Source organism: Ursus maritimus, unplaced genomic scaffold, assembly GCF_017311325.1.
Source record: "Ursus maritimus isolate PB19 unplaced genomic scaffold, ASM1731132v1 scaffold_27, whole genome shotgun sequence".
NCBI lineage: Eukaryota > Metazoa > Chordata > Mammalia > Carnivora > Ursidae > Ursus > Ursus maritimus.
The window spans coordinates 8,289,161-8,310,887 of NW_024425230.1; the positions used below are offsets into that span (position 1 = coordinate 8,289,161).

Here is a 21,727-nt window from a genome sequence, read left to right on the forward strand (position 1 = left end):
TTCCTAGTTTGAGATCTTTTTTTTTAAGTCTAGATGATCGTAGCTAGAAATTTCCTTCTTTTTTTTTTTTTAAAGATATTATTTATTTGGCAGAAAGAGAGACAGCCAGCGAGAGAGGGAACACAAGCAGGGGGAGTGGGAGAGGAAGAAGCAGGCTCACAGCGGAGGAGCCTGATGTGGGGCTCGATCCCATAACGCCTGGATCACGCCCTGAGCCGAAGGCAGACGCTTAACCGCTGTGCCACCCAGGCGCCCCTAGAAATTTCCTTCTAAGCACCACTTCAGCTGCATCCCCTAAGTTTTAGTATGTCGTGTTTTTGTTTCCATTCACCCCAAAGTATGCTCAAATTTCTCTTGTGATTTCTTCTTTATTATTTTTTTAAGATTTCTTTTTTTTTTTTTTAAGATTTTATTTATTTATTTGAAAGAGAGAGAGAATACAAGTAGCCAGAGCAGCAGGCAGAGGGAGAAGCAGGCTCCCCATGGAGCAGGGAGCCTGATGCGGGGCTCGATCCCAGGGATCTGGGATCATGAGCTGAGCTGAAGGCAGACACTTAACTGACTGAGCCACCCAAGGGCCCCTGTGATTTCTTCTTTAACCTGATTACTTAGAAGCATGTTGTTTCATTTACACATATTTGTGAATTTCCCAAATTTCCTTCTGTTACTGATTCCTAATTTCATTCCACTGTGCTCGGAGAACATGTGTTGTATGATTTCGATCTTTTTAAATTTGTCGAAGCTTGTTTAAAATTTTAACATGTAAGGAAAAACCACCACAAAAGTCTGTGTGGCCTAAAACACACAAACAGGGTAACAAGACAAATGACAAATAAGAGAAAAAATTGCAACTTCTATCATAGATGAAGGGTTAATATGATGAGACAGGCATGTTCTTACACTACTGGAAGGAACGCAACATCGTGCAACCCCTATGGAGGGGAATTTACCAACACCTAGCAAATTACATCTGCATTTCCCTTCTTAGCCAACACTCTGGCTTTTAGAAATTTACACCAAAGGTACGATGTCAAAAATGTAAAATGATATCTACACAAGGCTATTCACTGCAGCATTATTGTGGAGGAAGCAATCCAGATGTCATCTGCAGAGAAATGGCTAAATAAACTCCGGGACTGCACAGAATAAGTCCTATGCAGTGGGAAGAAGGAAAGAGAAGGAGTTCTAATATACTCTGGGGTCATCTCCTATTGTTCTGTGATTCTCAGGGCAGCTCCCATTACCTCCTTCCGGGGGTGGGCAAACAACATTCCAGCCCCTAAGACCCTGGGTGCTGGGTCTGCTCACCCTGTTCTAGAGCTGGAAGACAGAGACTCAGCAGAGGGTCAACGAAGAGCCTAAACTTTGCCTCCAAGTGGCAGCCCCAGCACAACACAGGGCAGGAGCCCAGCACTCACGCTTGGTTTGCTCTAACCATCAAATGACACTTGTTCCTGGAAGGTGAGGCTTGCTCTCTTCCTCCCTGTCACCATGCCCACCACTCACTCTGCCAAGGATTCTCTTGAAGCATAATCTCCATGCATCCATAAGTACTGATGGTAGGGACAGAACTTGTAAGGAGGTGTACCCCCCGTTTCCCACCACCACCCCCAGGCAGAGTCCGAGTGCACCTTCCTTCCAGATACATACACACACCAAGACAAGCTGGCTTTGGGGAAAACACCTGGGGATCTCTTGAGAGAATGAGATTAGAGATTGAGGACAGAGACGGTATTTTGTGAACTTCAGAGGAAGATCTGAGCGGATGAGTTCTAAGGTTTGGCTGTGTGCTTTAAGTGGAATTCCCCACAGATGCCTTGTGAAGAAGCTTTAGTAAACATTTAAGCTGCTTTTTGATTTTAAGATTCTAGGCTGGAGTTTCCTTAGAATACATCACTGTGTTGTGATGACAGAGGCCACGAAGTGGCTCAGAGTCCCCTGGATCTCACATAAATATTCATCTATTTTCCACTTTTAAAAAAATTATTTATTTATTTATTTATTTATTTAATTTATTTATTTTAGAAACAGAGAGACAGAGCACGTGCAGGAGGTGGGGCAGAGGGAGAGGGAAAGAGACAGAATCTTACACAGGCTCCACACCCAGCATGGAGCCCGATGTGGGGCTCGATCCCACAACCCTGAGATTATGACCTGAGCTGAAACAAGAGTCAGATGCTTTACTGACTGAGCCACCCAGGGGCCCCTTCCACTTCTCTTTTTTAACAAACAGATTATACTATGATTATGTTCTGCAACTCACTTTTCCCACTTAGAAGTTCCTCTGTATCTGCACATGGAGACCCAGACATCTCATTTCATGGTAGTTCTTTGCCCTCACTGATAGGCTTTTAGGACATTTCTAGTTTTTTGTAATTCCCTGCTGTGCTGAACTTCCCGTGTGTGCCTTTCTGCTCACCTGTGAACTGTATCTTCAGGTTGATTCGGAGCAGTGGAAGAAGACGACGATATATCGAGCCTCCATTTTTATAAAGACGGCCAATTTACTTTTCCAAAAGTTGTACCAGTTATAGCCTGACATAGTTATCAACTCAAGATTAGTTAAAAATACGAAAAATGGAACAAAAATTATATCCTTGCTATATTAAATAACATCAGACTTCCTGATTTTCCCCAATCTGAAAAGCAAAAGGACATATCTCATGGTTGGCTTTGATTTGCATTTCTTTCCATATGAATGACATTCAGCACGTTTTCATAGGGAGACCCACCATTTCCATCTTTTGCAATGAACTTAACTCTGTCCTCGCATTTCTTGGTTCATTTGGAGATTCGACTGTTCTTTTTCCCATTGATCGGCAAGCACTCTTTGTGGTGTATGTGGAAAATCGTTTTTACTTGCTTGTTGTTTGTCATTTGCAGAGGATTTTCTGCAGAAGAGTTCCACCTGTTACGGAATCACGGTTATTAATCTTCTCTGTGTTAACGAGGTTTGTGTGGTGATGACAGCTTTCATGTACAAATGTGTGAAAGCAACAGGCAAGGTACAGACCGGTGGCTGTGATCAGCTACGTTCTGTGTAAAGGAGGGAGAATAAGATTCTGTGTTGCTTGTATACATACATATAAAGCACTTCTGGAATGACATGAGAATCTAAGACTTGTAGATTGATACTTAGGGTTTTGGAACCGTGTGATCCATAGCCAAACAGCTAAAGTTTTTGAATCTTGGCAAGGGGGGGAAAATGAGGTCATTTGCTTTTCCTTTTTCTCTGCATGTCTTCAAGCAACAAAAATTGACTCCAGCTGATCCACCTCCATCCTGGGACTGCCAGCTGCCTTCCAAATCCAAGAGCAGGCAGACACGGAAGAAGCAAAGAGCCAGGACTGGGGATCCTCCGTGGCTCTCAGAGTTCTGAGTTGAGGTACTTAATACGTGGATTTGAGGGGAGCCCCATGCATGATGAGAGGGATTACAACGCGGCTTGTAGACAGTGAGAAGCCAACACCACGAACACATCGTGTGCAAGACAGCGTTTAACAGAAGCGAATGTGCGCAGCCTCTCGCCTTTGCCCTAAGACAGAAACGCGGAGGAGATCTTCAGTCTGAGCAAGAGCTGACATTCCTGGGAGCTGTGCTCCTCGGGGGCCGAATCCGGGGTGTGGTGGAGGTGCACCCCGCGGCTCTGTGGTTGTCACCTTCATGGCCTCTTGGAAATGCCCACGCGCGCAGTACGAGCCTTCCTCACCGTGGGATGAACCCTGCTGCCAGACAATAGGGCTCTTTGTTTCTGTGAGTGATATCCTGATTACTAAAGTGAGGAGCTCTGTGATTCTCGGGAGCCGCAAACATCCCAAGAACGCCTGGGCTCCGCTGCCATGGCCGCTGGCCCACCGACACCTGCCTCCCACCTGCCTGCACCGCTCCTCTGCGACCCGTGTTCACGGCATTCCCTCTGGACAGCTGGAGGCTGAACACTGCACGAACTCAAGAATATTAGAACTCTGAGCCTCACTGAGAGTGTTCTTCCATGAGACAAACGCACTTTGCTCACTTGGCAAAAAAAAAAAAAAAAAAAAAAAAAAAGGACCATGAACATGATGGAAGGAAAGATTTTGACCTTAATGAGAATGTTTTGGCTTTAACATTGTAATCAAACAACTTTTAATTAAATTAAGTTTTAATTAAAACGATTCTATCTTGCGGGTTAGATTTGGGCTCATTGCTTTTTCATTCTACCCACACGTGAACACGAGGACCGGCCACATTTTCAATCCTGGGCCTTCAAATAAAATCAGAGACACCTCTATTTTTAAGAACTACCATTTTAATCATCAACAGTATTTAGCACTTTCACTGGCAGAAATCCAGTCCAGGGGAAGCTAGGTAACTTGCCTGACAGGGAAAGAGAAAGAAATCAACACAAACCGAGGGGCTGTGTGTGGATCACATGAGCAGGGGAATCGCACCTGTATGGTACTAAGTGTTCTGCAAACACATTCTAACAACTCCTGTGTTACAGGTAAGGACTGGGCTGTGGAGGGACCAGGATTTTTTTTTTTTTTTAAGATTTTATTTATTTGAGAGAGAGCACAAGCAGGGGGAGGGGCAGAGGAAGAAGGAGAAGCAGACTTCCCACTGAGCAAGGAGCCCAATGTGGGGCTCGATCCCAGGACCCCGAGATCATGACCTGAGCCAAAGGTAGACACTTAACTGACTGAGCTACCCAGGTGCCCCAGACATCAGGATTTGAACCCAGCTCCTTCCGACTGCAAAGCCCACATTCTTGACACTGTCACCTGCTTTTCCTACAAACTACACACCTCAGAGGTATCAAGAAGATGCTAGAAGATGGAATTAAGACAGCAGCCTGAACCCTCATGTAGTCATCACCTCCTGCCCCAAATCCTTGGAAATCGTATTTAAAAAAAACTACCTGGGGGGCGCCTGGGTGGCACAGCGGTTAAGCGTCTGCCTTCGGCTCAGGGCGTGATCCTGGCGTTATGGGATCGAGCCCCACATCAGGCTCTTCCGCTATGAGCCTGCTTCTTCCTCTCCCACTCCCCCTGCTTGTGTTCCCTCTCTCGCTGGCTGTCTCTATCTCTGTTGAATAAATAAATAAAATCTTTAAAAAAAAAAAAAAAAAAAACCTACCTGGGGCACCTGGGTGGCTCAGTCGGTTAGGCGTATGACTCTTGGTTTCAGCTCAGGTCATGATCTCAGGGTCATGAGATACAGTTCTGTGCCTGGCTCTGCCTCAGTGGGGAGTCAGCTTGGGATTCTCTCTCTCCCTCTCCCTTTGCCCCTCCCCCCCAGGCTTGTGTGCTCTTTCTCTCTCTCAGATAAATAAATAAATGTTAAAAAACCATATTAGGACAGGAAAACAAAAAGGAGACCTAAGAGGATAGGAAATCAAGGTGGAGAAGGTTTGAGGAGTGCTCCGAGGCTGCCCAGAGCATAGAGGAAGCAGGAGGGCCACCAAGGTCACCAGCACGGGGACTGCAGGGAGGGGGAAACCACAGTGAGCCCCAGTCCAGCCTGTGCCAGGCAGTGGGGCGGGGGGCAGGGTTCTGCCTCTTCTATGCCAGATGGGAAGTGCATCACCCCCCCTCCCCCACTGAGAAGACACGCTCCAGGCACACCCCCAGGGCAGCCACTGCAGTCTCTGTGCCCTTCTCTCAGTAGGCTACAGTGACCGATGCCGCATTCACAGCCAGCTACGGGGAATCCCAGCCACAGAGATCAGCACCCAACTCCGCACCCACAAACATTTGAGGAAGATGAACACCATAAGGAGAAGCACTCGGTTTCACCTGCCGAGCCCACGAACAGACAACAGATTAGCAGGAAGAGACCTCCCTACCTCCCACTCCCATGCACAGAAAGTAAAGTGAAGTTGAGCTCCCTGCTTATAGCCAAGGACCCAGTATCGCTGGAAACACACCGGCCACTGAGGCAGAAGAAGGTGGGGAGATCTCCTCTCAGTCCTCCTTAGGCCTGACTGTCTTCGAGGGGAAGTGAGCAGCTGACAGTGACAATACCTTTACAGGCAGGATCTTGCAGGTGGGCTGGGCGGGGGGCTATACAAATAACCAGTCACTGAGATAAGGGAGTGTGGGCAAACTCTGGACACCCACAGTCCCTGAAAGAACAACCACACCCTCATTCAGGAGGAAAGGACGAGTCAGTGCCTGAGCTTCTCTAAGCAGCATCTTGGGCTCTGGCTTTCCAGCATCTCCAGGATCCATCTCCACCCAGAACCAGTGTTCATAAAGCAAGAACAAGACTTCAGAATGAATATGAATGATGTCTTGGAGAGATAGAGGAGGACATGACATCCATAAACAAGGCTCGACTAAAAAGCTTAGAAATGAAAACTAGAAGAGTTGCACAGTAAAGCACATTACGTGGATGGCAATGCAGAAGGAACAGGGCTGGAGGACACCTCGGTCGTCTGCAAGAGCAAGCAGCAGGTGCGGCATCCAGACACAAAGGGAACAGACAAAAAAATAAGAGACGTGGAAGACGATGCTCAAAGCTTTCCAAAACGTGTCTGGTCAGAATTCCAGAACTGTCTCCTCAAATAAATAAAAAAATTCTCGAGGTGAAAACGGATGAGTTCCCCGAAGTGAGAGGATCCCACTCAAGAAGTTGAAAAGGGAAAGTGAGTTTAGAAAACAAGAGAAAAGAAACAGAAAATCAGAAATTATATAAAGAGAAAGCAGAGAAATAAAAAAAGAACAACAAGACCCTGAGCTGATTCTTTCAAAAGACTCATGAAATAATCTCACTGGAAGATTGAGCAGCAAAAGATAAGAGGGAGGGCGAGAGAGGGAGAGAGAACAATGGTGTCTTCAATGAGAAAGGAGACGAAACTATCTAGTAGAGAATTAACTCATGAGACCACCAGAGGAAAGGGGGTTCCTTAAAGAAATGGAGGATGGCAGGAATTAGACAACAAATTCCAAACCTGGAATATCTTGTCACCTCAGAAAGCAAGGAGGGCATCAAAGACTCCTGGGGTCATGTCCAAAGACAGGGGCACCAACCCAAAGGAGCTTCTACTGGCCAAAGAGGAATAATTTGAGCATCAAAAATCAAGTAAGTTAAAATCCATGAGCTGATAAAGATACTAAGAAAAAAGACCCCCTCACTGGTGACCTTTGAACGATACTAGGGAATCAACTCATTTTCAGAAAAAGCAATAAATAAATTAAGGGAAAGTATCATCCATTCATTCCGACTTCCCCCCAAAACTGTAACTGAACTTACCACAGAGGTGATGGGAGTAAGTCCTTCAGAGATGAATTACAGCCAACAGATGAAGAAGGAACGACAGACTCAAAATCGCACCACTTGGCGAGCCCGAATGAAATAACTGCCCTGAGCAGTGACCGATGACTAATGAAACCATTAGGACCTTTGTAGCGGACTTTCAGGGTAACAGCATCCGAAATCACTGAAAAATCTCACCGCCAAGGAGAGACCAGGAGACATCATTTGACTCCCACCACAGAGGAAACAGAAAGTACAAAACACCAACTGTCTAGCATTCTTGCCAAAACATCGTACTGAATCTCAGCAAGCCCCTGATCTATGGAAACGCAGAGAGGAATGTGTTAAGCAACACATGCCAGATGCAATCACCAAAATCCAGACTGTGGGAGACGGCAAGTGTGGCTTTGTCAACAACTGAATCGCAAGGAAAAAGTCAAGGATGGAGAAAGGGAGAAATTAAGAACCATATCACCCAACAGAATGCAGGGACCTTGAGTCAAAAAGCTGGATTTGGACAAAACAGTGATAAAAACACTTCATGGGCACAAGGACGTCTGGGTGGCTCAATCAGTTAAGTGTGTGACTCAGCTCAGGTCATGATCTCAGGATCCTGGGATCAGGCCCTGCCTTGTCCGGCCTCCTGCTGCTCAGCGGGGATTCTGCTTGTCCCTCCCCCACTCCCTCCGCCCCTCCCCCCGCTTGTGTTCTGTCTTTCGCACATAAATAAATAAAATAAAACAGAACACATTATGGGCACAATCAAGGGCATTTGAACACTGCCTAGATATCTGATGTTACTAATGAAATATGTTTTTATTTTTTTAAAAAATGTATGTGAAATATACTGTGATATTTTTTCTTTTAGTCTTTTTAACACGGAATTGGGTTCTAAAATAATCTCGAGAGAGGGGGACAGGAATAAGATTTGGCTGCGGTGACAATTATGGAAGTCAGAGCAATGGATACAAAGCATTCTCTCTACTTTCATAATATGTTCAAACATGTTCAAGGTAGGGGCGCCTGGGTGGCTCAGTCAGTTGGGCGTCTGCCTTCAGCTCAGGTCATGATCTCAGGGTCCTGGGACTGAGCCCCATGTTGGGCTCCCTGCTCAGCGGAAGTCTGTTTCTCCCTCTGCCCCTTCCCCCAGCTCGTGCTCTCTCACTCTCTCTCTCTCGCTCACTGTCTCTCAAATAAATAAAATCTTTTTTAAAAAGTTTTCATAATATAGAAGATGAAAAATAACTACGATAAAAACATAACATTTCAAAATTCTGCCTAAGCTAAAGATTTACGAAAAAGAATAACAGCTGTTTTAAATCTAGGCCAAAAAACTGTGGTTTCTGAGGAGAAAAAACCCAAGAGGGGGTACTTTTTTCTCTGACTTTTTGGGAAAGGAACTGAAAGGCTGGGGCCCAGGGTGGGAGGGTATACTTTTCATTATATTCCCTTTTGTACTTCTGAATTTTATATCAAGTATAGGACTTATCTGTGACAAATGAATAAAATAACTAAAACATGTATTTTAAATTCCAAAGCCGCTCTGAACTTCATGCTAATACACTTGAATATCTAGATTAAATGGACGCCTATCTAGAAAAATGTATTGCCAAAATTAACTCAAGATGAAACGCAACATTTCAATAAACCCACAATCTTTAAAGAAGTGGAATCGATGGTAAAACATCAACCCATTAAAAAAAAGCACCAGGTCTTGATAGTTTTATGGGCAAAAGGTTTCATCCAGCATCTTGGAAAATACAGCCCTTATCCTGTGCAAACTTAAGGCGGGCTGAAAAAGCAAGTTACGAAGAGAGGGGCACAGTAGGAAAAAACTTATTTTTTTTTAAAGATTCTATTTATTTATTTGACAGAGATAGAGACAGCCAGCGAGAGAGGGAACACAAGTAGGGGGAGTGGGAGAGGAAGAAGCAGGCTCATAGCAGAGGAGCCTGATGTGGGGCTCGATCCCAGAACGCCGGGATCATGCCCTGAGCCGAAGGCAGATGCTTAACCGCTCTGCCACCCAGGTGCCCGGAAAAAACTTATCTTAAATATTTAAATATTTAAACTGCTTGGAAAGGAGCAGGACTGCCGAAATATGAGTCTGTTGCCAACCCCACCCCCCACGCCCACTCCGCATGCGGGACATTGAACTAGCAGAGAGGTGCCCCCCTTTGTCTCATCTGAAGGGTTGGCACCCAAGCTCAGTTTCCCCTGAGTCAGGTGGCTGAGGGATTGTGGCATCCCATAGCTCCAAGATGTCCTCTATTCACAGCCAGCAGACACGCCATTGACTGGCTAGTCTTCTGAGAGGGGAGGTCTGTGCTAGACCCTTCGCAGGACCGGAACCCACCTCTTTGAAGGCCTGGCATGCCTCCCCTAAGAGGGGATGAGAGATGGGGGACCACACTCGATCCGTCTTGCAGACCCAGGCTTTGTGATTTCCTTCTCCTCAGTGAAGCCTCTTCCTTAACCCACGGAGGAGATGTTGTGGAATTTCTACTGACCCAGGGGGCAGCCCCGAGGGGACCCACCTGGCAGGACAGAAATAAGACTACATATTATGGACACCTATGTATTTAGCAACGGTATAAAATAGGGCAAAGGGTTTGAATTATCTTCAAAAGAATGGTTACCTTTGGGGGCTGATGGAGGGCAGTGATCAGGGAGAGGTCCAGAGGGGGCTCTAGCTACACCTGTCATGTTTTACATCTGAGTCCCCTTTCTTTTACTCCTCACCTGTAATCCATTACCAAGTTCTGTGGTTTATTAAAGATGGCCACCACTTTTTGCGGACTGGCCTTTTCGCCTGCTTTGACCGACAGGGGGCAGCAGAAGTGATGAAGAGACAGTGCCCTGCCTGAGCTTCGAGAAGGCCCTGAGAGCTTCTGCTTCTGAACTCCCCTCAATCCACCCGCTGCGCTAGAAGGAAGTGGAGGCAGGTGTTTGGTGATGAGAAAGCACGTGGAGAGGGAGAAGGCACGTGGAGGAGCGCTGAGGGGTCAGATGTGCGAGAGATGCGAGAAGGGCCACCCCGCGGTGCCCTGCAGCCTCCTGGCCCACAGAACCCTGGGGAGTCATAAATTGTTGCTTTGAGCCCGTGGGTTCTGGCGTGGTCTGCTACATAACAAGAAACACCTAAACAAGTCGTGATGGTTTTTGCTTCCGAGGAGATCCCAGGTCCCTCCCCATCTTCCTGCTCCTGCCCCACCTACCCAGGCCACGTCCCTGTCCCCGGGGTCTCCGAGCTCCTAAATCCCACCTCGCTGCTACTCCGCCTCGGGCTGCTATAATTACTCTCAGAATAAAACCTGAGCCCCTGGCCTGGCCTGCCACGGAGACCCACCTGGCCAGCCCCACATTCTAGCACTCTGCTCCCGCCACACAGGCCATCTCGGGGCTGCTCACACATGCCCAGCTCAGCCCACGTCACAGCTTTTGCACTTGGCAGTACCCTTGCCAGGAGAGCCCTTCCCCAGCCCTTTATGGGACTGGCTTCCTCTCTCCATTCACCTAATGCTGCTTCAATAATGCCACCTCTCCCTAGATGCCTTCCCTGACCTCTGAGCTAAAAGACTGCCCTCTGCCCACCACTCCCCATCCTTGCACACTGGCTGACTTCCTTTGTGGCCCCTTTCCCACTCCTGGTGGTGGCGCACATTTATTTCTTGCGTTCCCCCCAGAACGTAAGTATTATGAGGACATTTTCCTGCTTTCCCAGGGCTCGGTCCGTAGAAGGCTCTGATACGACGTGGAGTGAATGAAGGGGCACAGGAAGGAGAGCTGGGCGCATCATCCTATCTCGTTTTCAGGATATTTAAAAAACTCTCTTCTTCCCAGCCTTCCTGTGGCTCCCTCCTTCTGGTCAACCGAGCAGACTGAAATTCCAAGTCACCTCCTCAGAGAGGGCTTACCCAATAACAGTGAAAAAGAGCCCCCCGGGGCCTCCTAGGCACCTCCTCTTGCTGTAATGCTCTCTTGGTCAAGCATCACTCTCTGATTTTTGCTTTGCTTTGTCGTCTATTTTTCCTGCTAGAATTACGAGCCCTATGAGAGCAGGGGCCACGCTCCTGCTAGGTCCTAAGAATCTAGAACAGTGTCCACCCAAAGCAATGCTTGATAACTGTTGACAAAATCATGCTGAATGAATAAAACAAACAGAGAGTGAGGCCTCAGAAGAAACACAGGTAACATGGGGCATTAAAAAGAACTTGCGTGATAAGGGACAATGGAAAAATACTCTTCTGGCAGCATTTTACTGGCTTCTCTTGGCATCACAGGAAGTTGCTTCCCGTGCAATTTATACACATGCTCTGCCTATCAAGTCAACCGACTGCAAATTTCCTTAATAATGCTCTGAACCATATAATTATTGGTTTATCTGGAATCCACTGTAAAAAATATTGATCTTATTAAATTTGACATAAGAAATCAACTTAAAAATTAACTGAGAAGGTAATAAGATTGACATTAAAATAAAATAAAATAAATGCCCATTACGATCCTCAGGAGAATTCCAGAAGACACCTCAGACATAACACAGGAACAGAATGCTCTGAAAGAAACGACCACGAAAAGGAAAGAACTTTCTGGAAATCACAGATGAATGCAGAAATGAAACGTTCAGTAGAGGGGATGGAAGATGAGTCAAGAACATCTCTCAAATTTTCAGAAGAAGAATCAGAAAATGTGGGAGAAAAGATGAGCAACATGTATCATAACTACGAGGAGTTCCAGAAAAACAAACAAAACCAAACCCAAAGGAGAAAAAGCAGGGGAGGAAGATATTATCAAAGAGAACACAAGGAATTTTCCAGGCCTAAACAGTTGGCCTACCCAGTGCCAAGCAGCAGGAATGAAAAAGGACCCTCTGTGTTATGAAGACCAAGATTTCAGAAGACCAAGCATACAGGGAAGATTCTAAAAGCTTCCAGAAAGGAGGAAAACAAAAAACCAAACAAACCCAAAGGTCACCCGCAAAGCAGTGGGAACCAAACCACATTAGAGGACAACAGAGTGGACCCTTTCACGTTCTGAAGGCAGACGATTTCCAAGTGGGACCCCGGGCGGGGCAAAATGAACATGCTTTCAGGACTGCCCAGTCCCTCCCATGTGCCTGCATAAGCCCTGGGCTAGGAGCTTTCTTGATGATGTGCTTCAGATAAATACGGGGTGAGGACTTCTGAGTATGAGCCAGAAACAGGGGGTGGAGGTAAAAAGAAGGAAGAGGTGCTCACCCTCTGGCCCCCCACAGGACAAGGATGACACTGAGCCCCCGGGCCAAGTCACTGTGATGGAAGCATATCACTGAAGACGGCAAAGGCGACCCAAAGATGAGTCGCCGCTGACAGAATTCAGCAGATGGAGCAGCTGGGAGACATGGCACGGAAGGGAAGGAAATCATTCATCACGGCAGGCAGGCCACGGACACTGGCTTGGCTGATGGAGCAGATGTGCAGGCATATATTCTCCATGTAGAGAAATGGTGATGACCTGAAGACTTAGAATCAGACACAGGAAACAGAGACCCTTCTGGGAGCTGACACTGGCACGTTGCCTTACGGTCTGTTCTGTATCACTGGCTGCTTTAACCAGGGGTGTGTATTACTTTGATAACATTTCATGTACTTCTCCTTGGGTCCTGCAATTCTTCTGGGTCATAGGCAGTGCTAATCAACTCTTAGGGTAAGAAGCAAAATGTAGGAATCATCTAGAGGCACTTTGATGGAAGGTTGATTGGATTAATATTATTCTATTCACGCTATTGAATTTGGTGCACGTGAAAAAGCCTCCAAGACAAGGGAAAAAAGTTGCACATATATGTACAATTGAATGTCATGCACGTAAAACCAGAAACACACCAAAGAACTGCATGTGTATGCACGTGCATGGACACAAGTAGAGGGAGAGGTTGGTTAGGAAACACACTCAGCTACCAGAGATCACTTGGAAAGGACGGGAAGGAGCCAAAGATTACAGGGGCTTTATCTGTATCATGTGAAGGTTCTATGAGAATGTGTATAATTATCTCTAAGTCTCTGATAAATTCAAGATGCCAAAATTAAGTTTTCGTGGGTCTTGGTTCTCTTGAAATGATTAGGTCGGCAATTTTAAACCAACACCTGGAGACATGCCTGGCCACTGGATCCTGGGTGGGGGGCAGATGGGATCAAAGCTTTAAGCACGACCCTAGAAAGAATGAGCAAAACGAAGTGTAATCCTAAAAAGTTGTTTACAGTTGAAAAGATCATTTCTAACTAATGTGTGACTTCTTCTCTAACATCAGGGTTATGGGCTCAAGATGCTTGAGATGCATGTTTCTGTTTTTTGTCTTTTTCTCTTTTCTTCTTCATGACAAATGTCAATAAATAACAAGATGTCTAAATGGAATCTAGACAAACTGAACCCAGGGGAGGCCAGGCTGGTGGAAGACTTTGAAGGAATACTGGAAGCCCCCTATTTTCGTTCATCAAGGTTCCTGAAAATGTATGTGAAATTCATATACTAAACTTTGGATTTATGGGTTATTGCTGAGGAGGGAGGGGTCCATTCCCAGAGAACTAAAGAATTTCATAAAAATCCCTAAATATGGCTGCTTCAAGGTCTAACTCACGTGGACCAGGAAATCAGACAGGTGGGAGAAAATCCTCGTTCTTCTGTCCCAGGACCTGGGGATGTCTACACAGATCCCTTCCTGCTCACATGTGTCTCCATGGGGGCCCAGGTGCAGGGCTGGAAAGAAAAGCCCTTCTCTTGGCCACTGAATGCATGCCAGGTGGGCCTGGACTGCTCCCCAGGGAGCACAGACTGTCAGGTGGGACTGGCCTGCCCATCCCTCAGAAGGGGAGCCTAGTAAAGGCCAATGTCCGGTAGGGGGAGCTGGGCCGTGCGTCAGGGCTGAGGGCCTGGGGGATCTTCAGGCTCTTGCCCCGAGAACGGATTCTCCCAAGAGCCCGCCTGGAAGGAGGGAGGGGGAGGCAGCTCTTTCCCTGTGCACAGACCAAGGAGCAAAAAAAAAAAAAAAAAAAAAAGCTCAGCGGTAACCAAGTAGAAGGCTGCTTGCTCTTGATGGCAGCGGGTGGTTTGCTCAGCCTGAAAAGCAATCTGCAGGGAGGGAGGACAAGGCATCTGCTTTTAGTTATTTCAAGAAAGGTGGGAGGGGGGGGTTAAGGGAGTCTTATCAGCCCAGGTGGGTGGACCTAGATGCAGTGAGGGCAGGACTGGTCTTGCGGCCGAAACTTCCTAACAGAGTTGCCCAGAGACAGGCTGGCGTTATTTGAGAGGAAGTCAGTTCCCCATTGCTAGAAGCAAGTGAGTATATTCTGGAGAAGTAATCAGAAGACCTAAGCCTCAGATTAAGGGTAACGTTAATAGCCCCCTCGAGCCCAGAGCTTCCGCAGTTAGGCAGGGCTCTATGGGCATGAGGCACAGCTGGCTCACTGCTACCCTCACGGATGGGTGCCCGCAGCCGTTTCTCCCACCCCCAAGGTCACTGCTTGGCCTCTCTTCCCTTGACCTCCCTCAGTAAGGGATTCCTTACTGGATACTGGATACGGTCCCTGGAAGGCCCAGGGCTGCGTCTGAGGCCAGGCTGAGCGGGGGGTGCCCTGTGGACCCCAGTCTCCTTCCCGTCTACCCTCCTCACTCCCATGGTGTGAACACAGCTCAGCAGGCTAGAGCAGGACACCAGCTCCAGGAACAGGTTAGAGATGAGGGCTGGCAGTTCCGCTCTGAGAGGCCCACATCAACGCGGACCTGTCCCCTGCAGGATTTCTTACAGCCGTCCTCCAAGAAAGCGCACTCCCACCCCAGGGGCACTTCCTATTTCAGCCTATTTCCTAGTTCTATTTCTGGAAGGCAAGAAGAGCCCCTACTTGAGCAAACCACTTGGCTCTTGGGAAGTTATTTTTGATACAGATTTGAAAAAAGCGAAAAGAAAAAGAGAAGGACACTGAATGTAGCTAAGTAAAAACCTGGGATTTGAAGACCTTCTGGAATGTTCCTTGTCCTTCTTTGGTCCGTGCTGGTTCAGGGGAGGACAGTGCTCTGAGAGGCAGGCAGCTGAAGTCAGGGCTGCTCACAGAGCAGTGGATACCTGAGCCCCCCTCGGTGACGTGACGTCTCCCCAAGCACCCCTCAGCCTCCGGAAGAGACTCGCCAAGAGTTCTTGGCCTGAATTATCTAGAAGTTTGTTCACCTTTCCACTTTCTAGGGAGCCTCACCTCAGCTCGTAAGACAGGTTTTTCCACTCTGAGGAGTGTCAGACGCCGAAGAATGTGTCATGGTGTGTTTGTTCACACAGAATGCCCCGCAGCCCCAGCCCAGTATCTCACTGACCCTCGTTCCATCAACTCACGCTCTCCACTCATCCAGGCTTTCTAAACGTTCCTCTTGCACCACGGGCCAGCTGACTGCTGACGGTGCCGATACGGTTGCAATGTGCCTTTCTGGGACATGACTGCCGCACGAACACAGGACAGGCACTCACAGACCCCTTGGCCCCACTCGGCAACTCGCACCCTCATGGGCTTTGGAAGGGCTAGCCATTCTAGGCACGCACAAGGTGAGTGATACGATCAAAACAGGTATGGGCGCGAGAAACACACCGAGGACACTTCCGTACACAAACAAAATGTTATCACCCCAAACCCCAAAGTAAAACATAAGTCCTTCTCTGATTTTCATTAACGGCTGGATCTTTTTCTAAACTATGTTTGGAAGCCTAGTAATAACTTTGTCGTTTCCAAAGCATGTGGTCTTCCAAACATTTTTAACAAGAGAGCGCTTCTAAAAGTGAGAGAGCTGCTTTACCGTTGACTATAATTTGAGTCTTATCAGTTTGCTTTCTGGCAGTCACTTTTCCTTCAGTGGCGCTGGGAGTGGCGCTGGGAGTTGGGTGTGTGCTAAGCTTCCCTGGGGTGCGGTGGGTGGATGGGGTGGGAAGCAGGGCTCCCCGGGATCCCGGGAGGTCTGGGGAGAAGGTGAGCAGAACAAATCTGGCTCATCTGCTGGGGACACAGCCTGGATGATGGGTGCACCTTCAGGCTCATGGGGTCAAATATTCCTCCATTGGTTCCAGAAAGAAACAAGGAGGAAAGAGGCCAGTCGGAGCAACGTTGGCCTTAAAAGTGAGGTGTGCCAGTTAGATCATAATCACAAAACATCAGTATTTAAAGAGGCAACACTTTTAAAAATAAATTGCAGTGTTATTCTTCCGGTTGCAAATGTAATGCAAAACAAAACAAAACAAAAAAAGGAACACATGCTCAGTGCAGAAAACATAAGCCCTACAGATGAGCAAAGAGCAGTGGCTGTAAGCTCCACGGGACTGTGTCACCCTCTGAATGTCCCCTGCCCCCAGGCTGTGGTCTTGGTGTGTAGATGTGTATTTTGTGAAAATACAATCCAAACATGGGATGTTTTTAAAATTGGGCCTGCAGAGCTTTGGGGTCGAGGTGAAGAAGGCCAGCAGGTGGGATTCCCCACTCCCACCCCTCACGACTGCCCATCAAAGCAACTCCGCTGTTAATGGGTACATGGGCTCCAGGTGGGAATTCGTGCTGGCAGCTTGAACAAATAAACAATAATATCTAAATATGATACATTATATTTTTCAAAGGATTGAAGCCCACCAACTCCCACCATGGCAGATGGAATGACAGGCACCAATCCTTCCCCTCTGTCTGCATCCACAGCCTGGCCAGGGCCTCCTCGTGGATGGAGCTCTTCCTTTGGGCTCTCCACGTGACTTGCTTTGGCCAAGGGCAACAGCATGCCATCCTGGGCCTTGGCCACCTGGTATGTTGCGGGGGGGGCGGGCAGGGGGGTTGTCATTAGCACTAATGTCCATTGCTCTAGCTAACATGCAGTTAGTAGTGGCTCCTTAACCCAGAGCCAGAGGTAACAGATGGAACATTCTCAGTGCCTGCAAGGTCCCGCGGAGGTCCCCATGGTGATGCCATTCTCCCGTGGAGGAGACAGGCAGGAAGGGCGGGTCCTCCTCTGCCCTCATTCTTCCACTGCTGTCAGGGTATGCACATGTGGGGGGGGGCTGCAGGAGGCCAGGAGGGGCCTGATACATGGCCACCAAATAAACAGCCCACTGCCAGCAGGAAAGGAGTGTTGAAAGGTTTCATCCCCACCCTCAGCTGCTCTGCTCCCATCTACCGCACCTTGCCCTTCTCGGAGTATGGGCATAGATTTGCACTTCGTCCTGGAGTCCTCATGAGAATTCAGTTACTCTTAGTTACTCTTAGAATTCCTTGATAGAGAATATAATTTCTGTAAAGCTGAGCCTCAGGACAGAACTTTCCAGTGCATTTCAGGCCACGTTCCTATTATCTTCTTCAACTCCGTTGTTTATGTGTGAGGGTTATATGTGAGGTTTAAACACCTCCCTCAGCATCAGGGATTCACAAGGCATCACCTCCTCTGTGGGACCCCTCCCTCCAACCCCCAGCATCACCTCTCCTGTGGGACCCCCTCCCTCCAACCCCCAGTGGGGGCAGCATGACTCCCATAGGCTCCTGTACCCTTGTGTGTGTTCTGTGGTTCACTCAGAACAGGGTGGTGGGAAGTCCTGAGATTCCACCGGGGAAAGAGGCCCCTGCAGCAGAAAAGACATTTCTGAGCCTGCTTCTTCCAACCTGGTGGGGAACCTACTATAGGAGCAGGGTAAAGTCCAGACAGATCTCGAAAGGAAAAAAAATGGGGCATGTCAATGCTTGGCCTCCCAATGCATATGAACATTTTCTAGTTATCTGTCCTGTCTCAGGCCTGGAGGCAGGGCTGGTTCCAGGTCTGTTCCAGGTCTGTTCAGTGTCCATTGGCCCAGGTCCCTAGGATCTGGAAGACTCAGTGGGGATCCCTGGGCCCCTCAGAAAGGCATCATCTCAGGCTTGCAGCTCCGTGGGTAGACCAGAACATCAGCATGACCTGGGAGCCTATCAGAAACACGGACTCTCCGTGCCCCCGGACCTACACAGTGAGAATCTGCATTTCACCAAGATCCCCAGGGTACTCGAGTATATATTGCAATTTGAGAAGTTCTGTTCTACGGGACCCAAACATTTTAAACCAGTTGATTGTCAGCCCCACCTGCACATTAGAGTCATGGGAAGGGGGTGGAAAAGTTTTTTAAAATGCCCATGCCTGCCCTTCTCCCCAAAATGCTGCTCCAGTGAATCTAGTGGGGGGTACCTGGGCATTGGTAGTTTAGACACCCCCAGTGTTTCTGGGGGTGAGGGGGGAGACCTACTAATTTAGATCACCAACTCTTGGCCAGGAAGGGGATGGGGCAGATCCCCTCTGGGGCTTTTTCAGCTGACACAGTCACCCACCCCGTAAGCCCCAACATTGCCACCCCACCCTCATTCCTCAGGATCATTAAGAGGAAAGACAGATGGAATAAAGGAGCTGGAAAACACTGGAAAGTAGAAGCACTATTCAAAACTCGCATATCGTGTTCCACCACAGGTCACCTTGATCTCATGCTAACGAGGCAAGGGCTTTCTAACGAGTTACGGAAAAAAGACATATGTCTGTTAAGAGACAAGTAACTTTTCCAAAAACGCAAGTCTAACGTCCTGAGTACATTTAGTGCTGGGCAATGTCAAGAAACAAATTCTTTTCCCATTTCATAATTTGATTTATGTGCAAAGCAATCTTCCAGAAACATCACCTTAGTTAGCTTTGGGGCATTTTCAATGGGGAGAGACACTCAAGTTCCTGAACAAAGTGTCTGGGGAGCCGGGTACAACACTGCCTCGCTAACTTCATGGACGGCGCAAACACCCCGGCCCTCTCAAACCCAACATACGGGCCCTCTCAAACCTCACACGATGGCCTAGACTTTATGGGCGAGAATTCTAGAGTGAAGACAGGGTTCAAATAGCAGTTCTGCCATTTACAAATTGTCGACCTTCACCGGGTATCTATACGTCTCTTACGTTCAAGTTCCTCAGCTATGAACTGGGAATAAATGACCATTTTCTAGGTCGTTGCGAGGATTAAATGAGATGATTTCCTAAAGCACCGAATCCAGTGCCTGGTGTGCACTCAGGGCTTAACAAATATTTATTGTTAACAACAGGGTCAATGCCACCCTCTTAACTTGTGTTAATAGTGTTAAAAGTGGGACAACTCTAGCGGAAATCTGGCAATACAAAGAAAGAGGCTTAAAAGCGTTCAAACCGAATTATCCCACGTCCATAAATCTATTTTATGGAAATAGTCTCAAAACCATGTAGAAAAAGATGGGAATGGGATGCTTTTGGTAAGAGTCAGTGACTAGAAGCAACCAGAATATTCCCACACACCCCGCAGGGGAGTAAGGACTAGGTCGATCGTTGTATACAGTGTTCCCCACATGATGTTTTACTAGATTGTGTGAGCTGGGTGACTGGCAAAGTTAGGAGAAAAAAGTAGGATACTAAACTGTACATACTATGAAATTAAAATAAAATCCCTGAAGCCCAGAGAAGCAGACTGGATGAGAACAGACCAAGTTATTAGCAATGCTTGTGTTCAGGGCAGTGGGACTGGCAATTTTTTCCCCCCTACTTCTCTCTCTCTCTCTCTCTCTCTCTTTTTTTTCATTTTTTCAATTTTTCTTTAACAAACATGTATTATTTTTATCATAAGAAAACAAAACTAAATCCCCCTTAAAAAACCTTCTTATCCAACATGAAGTAATGCCCTGATTCTTAAGACCTTTGACTCCATAATAAATTTTGTCCCAACAGCCCCTCAATGTTTAGACTTTAAGCGAGAATCCCGAGATATACTTTATAATGAGACGTTCACCAGTAGTTGGCATTTTTAACCTTTGGTCGAAAACCCCTTGTTCTGGACCACCCCCCGCCAGAGGACGCGAACGGCAGGTGAGGCCCCGCGTGCCAGGCCAGCCCCGCTCTTACCATTACAGGTCTCCATGGCACGTTCCGGACACACAGCTGAGCCCTCTGGCCCCACACACCAGTACATGCTGGGCGGTCGCCAAGACATGCCAGCCATCGGCTCTTGGGTGGCTGCTCTCCAAGTCAGGCCTGGCCGGGGTCACGGCCGCCCCCGCTGCCAGAGGGTAGACTAAGGCACAGACACAGTCATGGCTGAGCAGAAAGCTGTCTCGTCCTGGTGGTGAAAAATAGCATAAAATCAGAAAGTTTTTTTCTTAATTGTCAAGTCCCTTCCTGTACCCCTGCACTATTTAAATATTGCCCCTTGGTATCCTTCTCCTTTGCAACGTTCCTCCTCACATCCCATCTGTCTGGCCACACCCAGTCAGGTGGGGGCAGGGGGAGGAAGGAGCCTCCCCGCCCCACCTTGCACCCGACGGATCATGTCTACTTAAAAACCAGTCTCAAAGGGCACCTGGGTGGCTCAGTCAGTTAAGTGTCGAACTCTTGACTTTGGCTCAGGTCATGATCTCAGGGTTGTAAGATTGAGCCCCACATTGGGCTCTGTGGTGGATATGGAGCCTGCTTAAAATTCTCTCTTTTCCTCTCCCTCCGCCCCTCCTCCTCGAGTGTGCTCTCTTTCTCTCTGTCTCTCTAAAACAAAAGCAAAAACACCAATCTTGAAGAAACCCCAACAATTGCAGACACCCACAGGTAAAGGGTTCAGTCATTGTTCGATCAACACATAAGCGTTGTCAATTGCCCAGCGACACCAAAACTAAATGAGGTTTCTGTTTTTAGAGGCTCACACTCCAAGTTAGGGTGGGGCAGACACACTTAACAACCGATCACAATACAAGGCCTTCCCTTTGCCCAGAAGGAACTCTTGCCGAAGCCCAGAGGCAAGCATATAATCACCAAGAGGCAAGCAAGCAACGACTTCGAAGAGAAGGGGTCTGGAAGGCATTGGTATTGGTTATGAAGACAAGTCCGTCTGAGCCCTGGGGGATAACCGAAAGGAGCCCCACACATTCTGCCTGCCTGGGGACATCTGGCCATGGCTGAAGGCATTTTTGGTTGTCACAACTTGGGGTCTGGGGTGTTAGAGGCATCTAGCAGATAGAGGTCAGGTTCATTACTGAACATCCTACAATACACAGAGCAGCCACCCACAACAGAGAATTATCCGGCCCAAACAGTTCCAATTATCTGGAGAAACTCTCAGTTAGATTAAGATTTATCTCCCCAACTAACAAGGCTGTGATAACTGCTGAACCAGGGTGTTGCTCTCTTATGCTGGGCTCCCATCGAGCCTGGGGTGGGGGGGGGGGTCCCCCAACACAGGTGTCCATCCTGCTATGACGATTAACTTCCAGAACTGCCTTGAGGGCAAGAGCCAGGTCCAGCTTAGGTCTGGCGTGGGATAAATCGCACAATGGGAAGGGATTACTTTGTGGAAGTCATGTGTTTCTATTAGTGTTTGCATAGAGTCTTTACTATACATAAGTACAGGGTCATGAGCAACTACCCTCTGAGACAGATAACTAAAATGGAGAGTGATAGAGCGTAGTCAAAAAAAAAAAAAAAAAAAA

The 21,727-nt window shown here is 47.7% G+C and overlaps 1 protein-coding gene across 1 annotated transcript in view; it reads right to left on the minus strand.

Moving 5' to 3' along the window:
• LRRK1 (leucine rich repeat kinase 1) overlaps nt 1-21,727 on the minus strand; it is a 121,152-nt gene that overhangs the window by 96,012 nt on the left and 3,413 nt on the right. Inside the window, exon 2 of the mRNA XM_040642691.1 lies at nt 20,157-20,370. Within this exon, the coding sequence (XP_040498625.1) occupies nt 20,157-20,253 (97 nt within the window). The 5' untranslated portion in view covers nt 20,254-20,370. The remainder of the gene's footprint in view (nt 1-20,156; nt 20,371-21,727) is intronic.